We start from the raw sequence: 15,880 nt of genomic DNA, 5'->3' as shown, positions 1-15,880 counted from the left end.
TTTTTGCCTTGTCAATTGAACTCTTTGCCATTTTAATTAATTGTATTTTAAATGTATATATGTACTATTTAAAATCGTGGAAAGTTCTGATAATTTTTTTTGCATAAACATGTTGCAGTCATGTTTGATTTCCAGAATATGATCTACGAAGTGGTACATTCTTTCGTGTGTGAGGCCATCTCCGTCGAATGTGTTTTGTGCGGCTTCCTGGGCTGGCATAGGGTCTACTGAAAGTACCATGGCGGCCACTGAAATAGCCAGGCAAGCGGTGAGTAGCCTATAGCTTCCACAGTTAAAGATGCGTTACTGTTTTATTTGCTGCAATTTCTTGAAAACCATTGGACTTAAACACCGTGAATACTTATAGTGTGCTATAGAACAAATGTGGACGAGGTGAAACTAAATCCTTTTAGATCCTTTAGGCTTCATGCTATATCACATATCTAGTAAATAGCTATACCATTGCACCATATTTATCACAGAATTTTTCCGCTAAATAGCCTATATTAAATTATCATATCTTAATCTTAACTGGGTAACAACGTTTGATGGTCTACAATCGTCCGCGTGCGCGATGCTTTATTCCCATCACATAATAAACTTATGATGGGCCTATAGCTAAATAGCTAAATTCAGGATTGGATTTATATACTTTCAGTTTCATATTACCATTACTGACCAATAAATAGGCCACACTCATTAGCGGTATGTGAAAACATTATCAACGTTTCAGTTGTAACTGTTCTCGTGTTCGATTCTATTTGATCGCATTGTTTCAGGTCAAGTCAGTACCGTTATTTGACTCGGGCGTTGTCTAATCATAGTGAAATATTTTTAGCGTGGAAATGGGCTAACCATCTCGTTCGTTATAGCATAGGTTATTTAACCTAGGCTAATACAAAATTTGACAATTACAATTCAGAATTTACACAATGGAAGGCAACGAACCTACTTTTGGCAAATAATTTCACTCAGTGGAGCAATGAATGACCACCAATCACGAGCCTAGCTATATAATAATTCTAGATAGTGTTCCAAGTAGTCTAAGCATTCGGTTTTGGAATGTTGCATATGTAGGCCAGCAGAGGAGTGTTTGTCAAGTTAAGAACTGCCCTCTGCTGTTCCTAGTAGCCTTTCAGCTGTTTAAACCAAAATCTAACTAGGCCTAGTCAAAAATATTGAAGGATTTAGCTTTTATTGAAGATATTTAACAGTTTGTTAAATCCGCAAACTATTTTACGTTTTGATATATAGGCTATGTAATGGATAGGTAAGAATGACTTTGTAGGGCTCTTTTGGCATGTAATCTAAATTCCTTGCTTGCTTTTCTGCACCTCGCCATCCTGTATAGATGTAGAGTAGAGGATGCACGATGATGTGCACTTCCTTACTTCTAACACACACACACACACACACACACGCACACACGCACACACACACACACACACACACACACACACACACACACACACACACACACACACACACACACACACACACACACACAGCAGAATATTGTTCATTGGCAATATACCAGGGTTTAGGCCGCTTTGTGTTGTTTTTCATCAGGGCTGGTTGTATAATGTGTTTCTCAAAATGTACTGTCGTTGTCCATATATGTACTTTGTGGTTTTGCACAGTCTTGGCTGTTAGAAAATGTGCCACAGGAAACAGGAAGTGAATCACAGAGCACCTGTAGTATGTATTGAAAATAATGTTGCTGTTGTGTTCTATTAAGTTGATAGATCACAATCTACTGTCCACCTTATGGATAATTATACTGCGATTCAGATGTCCTAAAACAGATTGATGTTTTAACTGCAGGGAGAAGGTGCTCGGGCTGTACCTCTTGCCGGCCATGTTGGCTTTGACAGCATGCCTGACCAGCTGGTCAACAAGTCTGTCAACCATGGCTTTTGCTTCAACATCCTCTGCGTCGGTGAGTGTCGTGCATTTTATTTTCCAACTCAAGGCAAAATTAGACTTATTTACCTTCATGCATGTCAGGCTTTTACACAACTTATAAAGCAAATTATCTGACTGTTTGACTTACATGGATATCTAATTGGTCAAACTAGGTTATTATGGGATGTGCATATTCATCTGTTGAAAGATGTTCTGGGTTCAGATGTGAAATACTGAAAAAAAAATGAAATGGAACATCACAACACAGGCTTTTGCAGGCCTCAAACAATCGCAATATAGTTGAATGATGTGTTGGCTGTAAATTATTTATGGTTTAGGTTTTTGTTTGTGTTTGTGTATTAAGTGTAAATAACGTCTTTGATTGGTCATAACTCATAGGAGAGAAATCTAGTCTCGTTCAACTGTATTAGGAGGGTTCAATGTTCTTCATCACTGTCCTTCAGGGACCAAAAATATAAACTACGCAACATCTCAGTTAAGTCTGGTGTGTGGGTTAGAGAGCAAGTTGTAAAATTCCAGAAGCTTAACTTGAAGTTTCCAAATGTGACATGTAGTTTTGTGGTTGTGGTCTTAACAAAACAGCGGATACAGAGAAGGGAGAAAAAAATGTGCAACTGCCTGACTCCATTAGAGTTTATTATGATTGGTCTCCAAGTTGATTCTCTTCTTCCCTTGGTGGACCCAGTTTTAATTTGGGTCTGGAGTTCTTTCAAATGAGATGCTCCTAGATGGCCAAGATGTTTGAGGACGAGGGTCCACGGAAACGGAAACGTCTTCACAACAACCTGAGGTGGACTCGGGGCACAGGAAGTGGGAGGAGAGAATACTGGGATAGAGTTGTCCCATTACTCACCACTGTTTAGTATGCACTCAAAAGTGAAAGGCTTAGAATTGAGAACACTGAGTGAGTGCAAAGCCCTGTTGGTGTGCTGTGTGTGTAGATGGAGCCCTGAGGAACATAAATAGGTTTCCTCACAGGGAGAGGAACGGCACTGACTCAGTCAGCTGACAGCCTCGAACAGCATGAGTTTGTCAGAATACATCAGACCATCAGTGAGTCAGTTCTCTACCGCCCTTTCTCTCGTGGTCTTCTCCAGAAATCAACGTTAGTGTGTGTTAAGAATACCTCGCTGTTGACACAGAATCACATTTCCAACACGATGGTTGAGGTCCTGTGCAGCTGCAGCATGTCACATTTAATCTACTCGCCCTTGAAGAGGATTTAGGTTATTACCGATTTCTTCAGTTTATCTTTTTTTGTCTCCTTATTAAGCAAATTATTGCTTAACAAAAGCTCAGGAGAACTCAAGCGAGAGGCTCAAAAAGAAAAATGTAAGAGGAAGTGACAATTAGGGAGTGATCGTAAAATTAACATTCTGGTGGCGTACAGAAATCTGCAGCCTCTTTGTTTGAATTGAAGAGACAAAAAATGCATTTGTTTTAGCCGCAATGAACAAATGAAAAATTTGCTTTCTGTGCTCAAAAGCACCCTTAACAAAGAATGACTTTGAAATACAACAGTATACCAGGCATTATTTGTTAAGTGAAAGCCATAGTAAAGCTGCAAAGCTAAACATATGACATTTGTGTCGTAGGGGAGACGGGTCTGGGGAAGTCCACTCTTATGGACACCTTGTTCAACACCAAGTTCGAGGGTGAGCCAACACAGCACAACCAGCCTGGAGTCCAGCTCAAGTCCAACACCTACGAGCTCCAGGAAAGCAACGTGCGTCTCAAACTCACCATGGTCAACACTGTGGGCTTTGGAGACCAGATCAACAAAGAGGACAGGTGAGAGATGAGACGTTGTGCAAAGCTTTGTGTTTGTTTAGCCTTGGTTGTCTTCCCCTCCAGCCAGGGCAGCATGAGCTTGTCACTGATAACCTAAGCCATGAGCACCTGGGCTTTATCCAACTGTCTTTAGTCATTGCATGAAAACTAATACCTGTTTTTATTGAGTATTAGTGTGATAATAAGAGAGTGTATCACATGTTCTATTATACTTTAGTGGGTACTATGACTTTTAATACAGCTTTTACTGGGCAAGCTCAGTCAAGGGATTCATCCTTTCATTAAAACAGTCAATTCTGTCATTTCTCTCACAATTGAAGTTATATAGTGAAAAGATGATGTCACATTGTCTGCTGTCATCTGATCCCCCCTCCCCCATATCATGGGAGATCAAACAGAAGATGGTGTCATGTGAGTTCCAGTTCCAACCTCAGTCCCAGGCCTGTCGTTCCTCTAGTGGGCCTGAGGGCGTGGCTGTGCTAGTTTCATGAACTGTAACCCTCTTGTAGGTCACAGCTCCAGGTTCAGAGACAGACTTCACAGCAGTGTTGAATCTAATAGTGGATGAGTGGAATTTGAGCGCTAGCTGCAACAAGACAGACAGACAGATAGACAGATAGACAGACAGACAGACAGAGCCAGCCCTGGGCCAGCCATGTGAGCAGCCCCCTGGCAGCTCCTCAAACAGTAACTGTATTGGAAGGGGGGTGGCTAGGGGCTGCTGTGGGGGTGGGGATCTGTGTTCAATCACAGACCCAAATCAGCATCCAGTGGTGCAGAGCATCTTTCCTGTCTTGGCCGGCGGTGGTATTTCTTTGATGTTCTCCTGTACACTGATCCATGTCTTCCCAGATCCCTCCCAAGTTCAGACTTGTGATTCTCTGCTAACGAGAGACACCAGTTTTGAGAATTCAGCCGATTCCTTATTGGGAACTGCAGCTTAGTTATACAGACACTCACTCACCCTCTCACCAGTATTGAGGAACAAACTGGCCTCAATCACTAGCTAAGAAAGTCCTGTTCACACACTAAGCAGCCCTTTAGGCTCAAAATATGGGTAAATAAAAGCCTGCAAAGGGATCCGATGAGTAACTCCCATGGGGACAGATGTCAGACCTGTTTTCTCTGTCTTGAACCATCCCATGTGCTCCCCACAGTTACAAGTCCATTGTGGAGTTCATCGATGCCCAGTTTGAGTACTATCTGCAGGAGGAGCTGAAGATCAAGCGGACGCTACACAGCTACCACGACACACGCATCCACGCCTGCCTCTACTTCATCGCCCCCACTGGACACTCCCTCAAATCCCTGGACCTGGTCACCATGAAGAAACTGGACAGCAAGGTGAGACACAGTCATCCATTGGAAGGCTGCTCATTTGGCCTCACGACGTGCAGGCAGCTCTCTCCCCAAGCCATCTACGTGTTGAAGAGTCGTCTTCTGTTTCATTTGTAAGGCTGCATTGCTGTTTGTTAGGATTCAGTTATGGATCATAAACTGGTCCTCTGTGCCATTTGTCTAATCGCAGATGGGCTCCAGGACAGTTATGGCGTTGGTGTAGGTCAGCCGTGAAACACCGATCTAAGGTCCTGCATGCCGTCTCAGTAACGGTTGACTTGTTTTTTTCCGAGGTCCCCTTCCTGAATGGCCTTATTTGCATAGAACTCCTGGCGTTGGAACAAAGGGCCTCGTTTACTGTTTGCCAGAGCAGCTGTGCCCACCCAGCAGTCTCTCACTGCAGTGTGATCCAGAGCAGAACCTCTCTTGTGTACACATCCACACAGCCCCGAGCATCCGCCTACCATCCTGACTCATCTTCAGAGGACTGCTAGAGAAGGGCTACAGCCTTAGGCTTGAGGGGCGTAGGAGATAGGACCACAGTGATGCGACGGTGATGTGTGTGTGTGTGTGTGTTTGCATGTCTCTCGACTGAATTATCCCTCAGAGATGCGTAGATGTTTCTTAAATGTAGTTTAACAAGTGTCTAACCTTCCTTCACGCTCCAATGTAGTGGAGGTGTACAGTATTAACCTCCTTCTCCAAACCCGCACCAACCCTCTCTCTCAACCCCCCTCTAGATGGGTTTTGTTTGCAGCAAACTTAGTTGGTTGGAGCTTGTGGTCCTCTGAAATGGCTGCAATTCACTGAGCTCTCATTCCATGGGATGGTTCATCCCGTGTTTGGTGAGCTCTTTAGAATATGGAGTAGAAGGAGGACGTCCACCGCCTCCGCTCTCTGGCAGCGCTACACTACCGTGTCCTTACTATTTTTATCTCCGCGCTCTGATTATGTTGTAAGTGCCTTATTCACAAACATCCCCGGAGCTAGAGAGAGGACTGCCGAAGAGAGATAGCTCTGGTAGAATAGAAAGAGACGAGCATCATTTTCATCTTTTCTAAAACGGGATACTAATATTGAATCTTCAAACCCCAGATTATTTCCTTCCTTCAAATCGAGGGTTCTCAGTGAAAAGGGGGTGGGGGAGATCCCAGGGTCTATTTATATCCTGTCTTGTCCAGATGTTCCCCAGTTGTCTTAGCAGGCTTAGCTGTGATGTAATGGCCTGGCTGCACAGGAGTTGCTCTCACAACCCAGGGGCAGACTCAGCTGGGTTGAACCTGACAGGGCTGGGGGAAGGCAGTGTGTGTGTGTGTGGAGGGGTACGGGGGGGTGCATGGTCTGAATGGTAAGGGTTGACCTCTCTTACATTATCCGTTTAAAAACTAGGTCAGATTTGGTATCTTATGTTCTAGTTTCTTAGCCTTTGTGAAAAGGTAGCTGTGCTTGTCCTTTTCCTACGCTGCCTATATACATATCTGTGTCTGTGGGCATTGTGTCAGAGTCTTGCCGCTGTCACTCATCTTAAAAACAAACCATTTACAGGTCAACATCATTCCCATCATTGCCAAGTCAGATGCCATCTCCAAAAGTGAGCTGACCAAGTTCAAAATCAAGATCACCAGTGAGCTGGTCAGCAATGGAGTCCAGATCTACCAGTTCCCTACTGACGACGAGACGGTGGCAGAGATCAACTCCACCATGAACGTAAGCTAAAACCTGTGTGGTACCTTTTTAGAAAGGTAGTGAGAAGCCATTATGGAGAATCCTGTAGATATTATAGTACAAATAAGTACTATTGTGAGGACTCTGAAGGCTTAGCTCCATCACTCTTGTCCCAGTGTCAGTGCGAGTTCATTCCCAGAACCCTGAAACAACAAGCAGCACTAGGGCAGTGCTGTCTGTGTCCACTCATGTTGGGAGGAAACCTTAGCACACTGGGAGGGGAGCAGAGCGTCCCCGTACAATCAGCCAGCCCTCGCTGCAGGAAGCTCTCAGTGTGGGAAAGAGCCTGTAGCCGCTGACAAACGAGCCGAGCTGGCCGCGAGGCGTGATGGCGGCCATTGCCTGTGGACGATTCAGCTGATAACATTAGTAAATTACCTCAGCTAGCGACGCCACTGCTCCAACAAAAGGCCACTGACCCTAACCTCTGGCAGAGCCTCTGGCCGTATCACATCACAGGGCACTCTCTAAAAATCATCCAGAATTAATGTCATACCCGTCTACCATGACCCTATCCACAGTTTATATGTGATTAACTGTCCACGCTGGCTGCTACAATCCAGTGTAAAATAAGTCCCTATGAAGCTAAATTAAAATGTGTGCTAACAGGCTGATATCACGTGTTGTCACAGAAGGCAGATTGTATACTGTGTGCCAGCGTGGTGTTCGTGTGACGTGAGAGAAAGACACACAGGCGGGATGAATAGCGGAGGGGACCCAGGTGTCGATGGCACACTGACACCGCTCGTCTCCGATGTCTGTGCTCCTCCGTAGGCTCATTTGCCCTTCGCCGTGGTAGGCAGCACCGAAGAGGTGAAGATCGGCAACAAGATGGTGAAGGCGCGACAGTACCCCTGGGGGACGGTGCAGGGTAAGCCGGGGGTCACGCCCCACACAGGAAATGAGACGGGAGGGGGGGATCTTCCCGCTCTGCCGCCATTTCCTCTCCTCCCACTCATTTCCCTCCCCGACTGAAGCACGCAGTGAGAGCTCAGCCGTAGCAGCTTATGTAACTTTGTTAATGTGTGTCTGTTTAACACTGCTGGCTGCTCCTCCATACATGTATGTTGGAGCCACAGCAGCTGTCAGCTGACATGGTAAAGAGATGGAAAAGGACAGTCATGTCACAGACAAGGATAACATTGATTTGTTTTGAACTGGCCAAGGCGAAACAGGAAATCATTTTTATCGATCAAACAACTAATAGAGGGACAGTCATTAACAGACAGTGGCATTAGACAAATAACATGGTTTGCATGTGACAGATGGGGAGAGTTTAAGATGACATGATACTGCCCCCACATTTCCCATATCCCATCTGCTCTTATCACATTCACTGTGTAGTGGGTTTGTGAATGTGTGTGTGTGTGGGAGAGTTGTCTATGAACAAGCAATAGCTCTGCTCTGCCCAACACAAATGCAGTGGCGTTTGCCTGGGGCTGTTTCTGACATTGTGCAATGGACTACTTCCTGTGGGCGTGTGTGCACATGACATACCAAGGGCCACTGAACATCTATGGGTCTCTGAACTATTGTGTGTACATGTGCATGCTTACAAACATAGTAGCCAGTGGTGGTTGTACTGTATCAGTAATGCCTGTGATCAATTGTGTAAATACTTTGTTCTGTTCAGTCACAATCGTTGCTTCAATCCATACTGAATCAGGGGTCACCCATGGCGCTTGTCAGTTATTGGAGAGCATGTAGGCAAGTAGCTTGGCTCTGACGCAGGTCACTGTGTTGTCATGGGCAGTGGAGAACGAGAACCACTGCGACTTTGTGAAGCTGCGAGAGATGCTGATCAGGGTGAACATGGAGGACCTGAGGGAGCAGACACACACACGGCACTACGAGCTCTACCGCCGCTGCAAACTGGAGGAGATGGGCTTCAAGGACACAGACCCCGACAGCAAGCCCTTCAGGTATGACCTCCGCCCCCTACCTACTCTCCTAAGGCTGTTTGAACTTATCTTCCTACCTCTTTCCATCTTTTCCTTCTCCCCATAGACCTTTATTGTCATATACTTAAAATATATATATTTATGGAAGGTTAGAGCAGTTGACCTTAGATTAAAGTGGTGGCAGGTTAGAATCCTCCCCTGCACTGGACGTAGCGTGTGTAAAAGCATCTGCTAAATGAGTACAGTACGATGACTACCTTTACAACATTCGTTCGTTTTAATTTGTACGGGTTCATTTTTATAATCCGCTGTCTCCTATCTTCCTCCCTGTTTGGACTCCAGTCTGCAGGAGACCTACGAGGCCAAGAGGAACGAGTTCATGGGTGAGCTGCAGAAGAAGGAGGAGGAGATGAGGCAGATGTTCGTCCAGAGGGTCAAGGAGAAGGAGGCCGAGCTCAAAGAGGCAGAGAAAGAGGTGTGTGCTCGTGTGGAGCCAGCATGACAGATGGGACATCAGTGCTAAGTAAATTTGGGTCCCGTGTGAGATTCTGAGAATTTATGAAACATGTCTTCCCTTTTGCCTCGCTCACACAGCTGCACGATAAGTTTGACCGCCTGAAGAAGCTCCACCAGGATGAGAAGAAGAAGCTGGAGGACAAGAAGAAGTCCCTGGACGATGAGCTGAACATGTTCAAGCAGAAAAAGACTGCTGCTGAGCTCCTGCTAAACCAAGCCCAGCAAGCAGGGGGCTCCACCACACTCAAGCGCGACAAGGAGAGGAAAAAGTAAGTAGCCTCTCTGTTTGCGTCTTCACAGCGGCAGGTGTTGGTTTCAGGGCTTCTGAGGATGCACATGGAGCAGCTTCGACGCTAAAACTCCAAACCACAAGGAGCCAAGTCTAACATTATAAACAATTCTGTCTGAGATTATTTGTTTTGTTGAGCACTGTCAATAATATGTGCAATTAACTGTGCTGATGCCTTATGAATATTTTGGGGATGTGTCACAATGTGATTTTTCCTCCACAATGTGTCATTGTATTGACCACTTTAATTGACCATACTGTGTGATGTTGCACTTATTAAGATATGAATCCTGGCACACACTCAAATCAACACGCTCAGTCTCCTTAAATGTTCAAATGCCTTGTGTTGACGCATTCCTTGAACTGTGAGCACAGTTTTGATTTGTCCCACTCATGTTATCACTGAGCACTGGCTTTGCCTCTAATAGATAACCACTGATCAACCGTAGCTGACTCAGATTAAGTAGAACTGGAGCAAGGATGGATGTTGATCTTGAAGACTTACTAGCAGGGGATCACTCTCCATTTACAGCTGTGGAATAGAACTTTCCAGAAATGAGACATGGCACTGAGTTACAGCCTCCTCAGGAAGAAAACACTTAGAAACTTAAAAAATGCATACTAAATTCTAGAGAGGCTAATGATATGAACTTGCTTGTTTATGTAGTCCCACAAGTATCTGAATCCTAAACACCACTAGGGACTCTATCTGGCCTTGTGGTAAGGGTCATTGTCGACGGCCAAGTGAAAAATAGTGGTGTCAGAATAGACGGCATCAGTTTTACAGTATGTTAACAGTGTTGACCCCATCATGACGGTATTGACTCCTGATTGTGTATTCAAGCTGATGTGACCCCTGTCACCCACCTATTAGAAAGGAAGAAGACACTTGCACTGAGAAGGTTCTTAATTCTTTCTTTTTTTTTTCTTTCTTGGTTATTTCCCTGACAGTTTTGTCATTTCCCCCGCTGTCTCCAAATCTCTTCTTGATTTTCCACCAGGCAACTGTGTTCCTTCAAACACAGGGCCCTTTTGTCTGTCCATACACCATGTCTATGGGTAACTGAGGCAAACAGGACTTCCTAGGACTAGGTGATGAGAGGGGGTGTGGTCTCGTTTAGATCCTTGAATCCAAAGACGGGGTCTTCAGTTTCCTCAGTAACCAAAAGACATGCAGATTATTGCATGTTTGTTCTGTGATAATAGTTGTGACACGGGGGCATGTGCATGTGTATGTATGAATGTACGTGTCAATATTGTTGCATCCATGTTTTCCAGTTAACTACTCCCTGCATGCTGCATGAGACACCCTATGCTGGTAAGGCTTGTTCACTGAGCTACTGCCATGGTTACCAACAACAAATGCACACAAGTACATGAGAGAACACCCATGTCAATGTATGTTCATTTAAAACCATTCAAGCATTAAGTAACATCAGTTAGTTTTGCCTTTTAAAAGGTAGTTTAACTTTTTAAGCAATTGCGTTTTATCTCCCCCCCAGATAAGAGTCCACATAGAGCCTTTATGCTATTAGCATTCATTATTAACACCAGTATATCCACCCACAGCTTGGCTGGAGGGCAGCATACTGGCGTAGCTGTAGATCATGTCCTGGGGTTGGCCTCTGTATCAGCCAGTTCATTAGCCCCCATAATATTTTCTGCCCCTCATGCCCCCGGACTCCACAACAATCTACTTTTTGTGTTCCTCCCCTGCCATCTCCTGCCCTGCCCAACCAGAACACAGAGAGCCATTCAGGCCTGAGCAGAGACTGCAGAGTCGAATAGGCAGAGTTTAGGCTCATACAGCCTCAAGGCCCATCCTTGTTTACAAGGACACAGAAAACATTGCCAATGTAGATACAATAGCAAGTCCACAGAGAGCTGCAGCATGTTTTTCCTGCAGATATACCCATGGGGGGGAAAAAGGAGGGGAAAGGAAGACGTATGTCTCACAGCTTGTGTAAACTCTCACTCCTCGGTCCAGCTTGTCTCCGTTCAAAGTGATGAAAACAGCCTGCTTTCTCAGCAGCGCCGATGCACAGCCATGTTGTCAGGAAATGAGCAACGTGAGACAACCACATCAACTGTTGAAACCACAACTGGGTTGATAAAAGTCTAAACCCCTTGTATAGCTGATAAACTAGTTCTCAGAAAAGTTAATGTATCCCCTTCAGGGATACATGTCTGTTTATGCCTTACTCTAAATACATGTTCTCTTCAACATGTCATTTGCTACTAACCCAGATCTGATTGTGTTTCTGATGTTACTGAATGTCTAGCGTTGATGTTAACCCGTAGAAAGCAATAACGGTCCTTCTCTCTCGTTTCCAGTTCAGGATTCCCGTAGAAAAGTGCACCCTCAACCAGCTGTGAATGAGTTTTCACCCCATCCTCCCTGCAGTGCTTCTGCCCTGCCCTGCCCTCACCCTTTCCCCATTCCAACCCCACATATGCCCCCTGCTTTGTGGAAGAATCAAGCCATTACTGTGAATGGAATCCTTGACTCGGAAGCATCCTTTTTTGTGCTAAAGATGCTTGTTTTTTGTATGGTGTTGCGCAAGCCATTATTCAGCTTTTTTATGGAAAGTATCTTATCCTTAGAAAAAAAATCTGTGTAGCTGTTAAGCATGATTGAGTGTGCGTTTAACATTAACATGCTTTGTCACTGGCAGGAGTTTTTCGATGCAGAGATTAAACACAAACTGTAGTATGACTAAGCCAATAGAGTGTGCTTGCCTGCGTAGTTACTTAGACTCTCCACACTACTCACTTATGTCCTTTCAAAGATTGAATTATGTTCTAGACAATTATTATAAAGAGAAAGTCATATAAAAAATCCTAATGTATGAGGCTATACATTCACATAATACTCCACCCTGGAACAGAGTGGTATTATTCTATAGCTAATGTTGTTTCACTCTAGCATGGTGCATGTGCAAACATTAGCTTAATACTCTCATCTTCTCCTGCCATACATGAATCATGGATTGTTACGCCATATCTGCTTACTTGTTTTAGCCTTCACGTTTTGACATTTTCACAAATATTATTTTATATATTGTCAGTGCAACTGTGACTTTCCTATGCACTAAATCACATTTGAAGCCATCTAACCAAATAGCAATCACATGGAAATCAGTATTGCATTTGTATCAATGTTAAACAAAAGAAACTTTATTTCCGAAGGTAATAAAGGGCAAATTTCAAATGTTTTAACTGTGAAAACTATTAATTTGTATTACAATGGGACAATGTAACACAGTTCTTGAGTACAGTGGGTGTATATGAGAAATAATTCAGGTGTCAATCTCAGTGTGTGGCTGTTGTGCACAGATTAAATGCTGAAAGATCTCAGTCATTAGACCAAAATGGTTGACTGGATTTGAGTCTCACCTATGCTTAGATAGTATATGTTTTGTCCATAAAAGGATCTCCGGAACCACTTTAAGCATGTAAGTGTATCCATGCTCAAAAACCCCAGTGTACCCCACCCACTACAAGACATTTGAGTTTGAGGAGTCCAAAGGTAATTGCTTTATTTTTCTTCAAAATGATCAAAATGTGTAACTCACACAGAGGCATGGTCTTCCTCTTTTTGGTCTGACACATTCTCACACAGCGTGTAGCTGTGTGCAGCTTCTCACCCTGACGTCTCAGGTTTCTCTGTCTCAGTAAACGGTTGTCCTATCTAAGCTCCATGTGGTGGTAGGGAGTATTTAATGTGTGTTGTATTATCCGCTCATTGCTCTGTGTGTATTCACTTTCCTTTGCAGTAATCCCTGGCTCTGCACTGAGTAGGTCCTCCGCCCCAAGCTTTGCTAAGGGACCAGGCTTTATGGGCACAACGAGTACCCAATGCTGAGGCTATGTGGACCCCACCCTACAATGTTTTCTAAATATCATGTTCTCTGCATAATATGTATTAACCAAAGAATATATGTATTTCACTGCTGCTCTAACCTTTCTATACTTGCTGTGAGACTAAATGGGCAACTTGCTTATTTGTTTGTGCTTTTACATCTGCTGTGTGACTAAAATCATGCTAATTTATTATGTGGCGTTTTTTTGTGATGATTTTACCAATATGACCATTGATATTTGCTTTTTTAAATAGACACTTGTTGATCATTGTTGTTCACTATCACGTTTATGCTCTGTTGTAGTATTGACTAACTGACAACAAACACCACTGTGTTTCCAATGTCAGGGCATTGTTGCATTTGCAGTTAACCAATATACATGTTATTATTTAAAATCAATCTAATGCATATCAAGAACATAAATGTAGGCATTTATCAAAGCAGTGTGTGCTACAGTCTTACCTTAGTTCATACGTCTAAGTCTTCTCTGATAGTAATGTTGGCAAAACACTACCGCTTTCCGACTGAACTATCCAAAGTCTTAAGTCTTGATATTGAATCTTTCCACCGGTAAAATGATCTTGCTGGCTTCTTACGTATGACTTCTAACCTGCACTTACTGTATCTGTTTCTCTCTCTTTCTCTTTAGCTTCTTTTAATCTGTCTTGGCCACCTGTCTGAAGAGGGGATTGCAGCTTCAACAAGAACTAAGCACCCATTCCTCTCTAGAACTAAGACCTCTTCCTGTCTTTTTCACTGCATCAACCTTTTTTAACTTCCATCTCATCTGCTTTATTGAATATGGCCTTATGTGGGCTTCACATGGTATTTAATTTTGTATTCATGTTTTGCCACCAAATAACTGTACACTTCAGCAAGTGGTAGGCCTGTACAAATACATTTACGGCCATGGTGAATATGAACAAAGCTGTGTCTATGCATGTGCTTAAAAATGTTGTAGAAGATAATCACAGCTAACTAATATATGTTCATAAACCATTTTGCTACTGCCAAGGGTTCCTCATTAATTTAGCATCACATACATTTTTGGACAATCATCATTTTCAATTTGCCACCGGAGACAAGGGCTTTGTTTCATAAATTCTTAATACTCTTAAAAAAGGTAGTTTTCCCTCAAATATTTAACAAATACTAGGCCCAAAGACATACTTGTGTTGTTAAAGTTAAACACATGTACTGTTAAATATTTCTTAGGAAATTCTGTCCATAGTGATCTACTTTGTACCATCATTGCTATCCAAATGAAGATAAAACATAGCCTATGTATTCCTTCTCATTTATTTGATTATGCCTTGCTGGATTTTTTTATTTTGTCTTGAAGCTACTTGGTGACAAAAGACAAAGGTTTTCCTTGATTAAATACCATGTAGGTCACATTTAATGCTCCTTACACATTGTGCATTAATTCTCACCTGCCAATTTTGTAATATGCATGTCTTATTTGATTTATTTTGTTTTTATCATGTGAACTTGACTTTTCCCTCCATTGTTGTTTTCACCCATTACAGATCTGTTTTGCACTCTTTCTTAAATACTCCTTTTGTTTGACCGGTGCTTATCTTGTGTGTTCTTTCCAAGTATGCATACTTTTGCTCTATCCACAAATTTTAGCACCCATATTGCCAAATATTATAATGAGATGGAGTTTAATTCCAGATGTGGAAAAACAGAAAGATACTCATGCATTTGTATAATTTATAAGGATATATTTTGTGTATTGAAGTGGAGACCTGTTGTTTATGAAATATGATATTTGGACGTGACTCTCCTCTCTATGTAAAGTAACATTGTGGTGTAAGAAATTGACATACATTTTTCTAGCATCAGCCAAATTCACCTCTCCTAGTCCATAACCCTACCACTTCACAAATTGCTTATAAAATATCTGATTGTAGTTTGATCCCATTGATGTACATTTTCAATAAAATTATTAATTAAAATGTGTAATATTTTTGGGGCTTATTTTGTTTAGGCATATGTCTACTTCATACAGCCAAACCTGTAATGTGAAATTTAATTTCAGGATATTATTGTGAAGTAAAAACAGTGCCACCAAATGCTAGGAACCTGCAATTGCCACCATCATATCTATTGAATAACCACAAAAACTTTTTAGGGGCTGCAAAATGTGAAACCAAAACGTGTGTATTTGGAACGTGGGAGCAATACAACATTTATTTAAATAGAGAAATAGCGCTCTCATCCGTGTGCATGGTATGCATGCTTTCCTTGCCCATCTTTGGTAAGGAAGTAGCGAGACGCTCCGATTTTTTTTTTATTATCACTGAGCGTTGCAAAGCATATCTCAGAGGGCTTCATTACAAAACATGTTTAGGGGACAAAACATTTTTACTGAACGAAAAAAACCCATTGCAGCTACCTTTAACTTGAAAAAAATATATATATGTATATGTGTATAATCAAGCTTACGGAAATGAGAACGGTCAGTTAGTTACCCTTTAAAATGTGTCAACTGCTAATTATATTAAACTATTGAGCAAGAAATGACC

General features: G+C 42.8%; 1 protein-coding gene across 7 annotated transcripts; it reads left to right on the top strand.

Annotated features, from left to right (window-relative positions):
- Positions 1 to 165: 165 nt before the first annotated feature.
- On the top strand, positions 166 to 15,310 carry sept6 (septin 6). 7 transcript variants are annotated; one of them, XR_006956822.1, is made up of 11 exons: positions 166 to 268; positions 1,825 to 1,939; positions 3,522 to 3,717; positions 4,875 to 5,061; positions 6,601 to 6,762; positions 7,555 to 7,651; positions 8,534 to 8,702; positions 9,024 to 9,156; positions 9,276 to 9,466; positions 10,331 to 10,388; positions 11,821 to 15,310. XR_006956822.1 is itself a non-coding variant. In XM_047030497.1 (11 exons), exons 1-10 carry the CDS (start codon positions 239 to 241, stop codon positions 10,766 to 10,768), a joined length of 1,284 nt encoding a protein of 427 aa, XP_046886453.1. In that variant the 5' UTR covers positions 166 to 238; the 3' UTR covers positions 10,769 to 10,804; positions 11,821 to 15,310. The 7 variants fall into 7 exon arrangements, 5 of the variants coding, with proteins under 5 accessions (XP_046886453.1, XP_046886365.1, XP_046886205.1 ...); XR_006956823.1 differs by having other exon boundaries at positions 10,331 to 10,804; XM_047030497.1 differs by lacking the exon at positions 10,331 to 10,388 and adding an exon at positions 10,765 to 10,804.
- Positions 15,311 to 15,880: the final 570 nt, after the last annotated feature.

This window comes from Hypomesus transpacificus, chromosome 1 (genome assembly GCF_021917145.1).
Source record: "Hypomesus transpacificus isolate Combined female chromosome 1, fHypTra1, whole genome shotgun sequence".
NCBI lineage: Eukaryota > Metazoa > Chordata > Actinopteri > Osmeriformes > Osmeridae > Hypomesus > Hypomesus transpacificus.
This window is presented reverse-complemented; position numbering and strand designations above follow the sequence as displayed.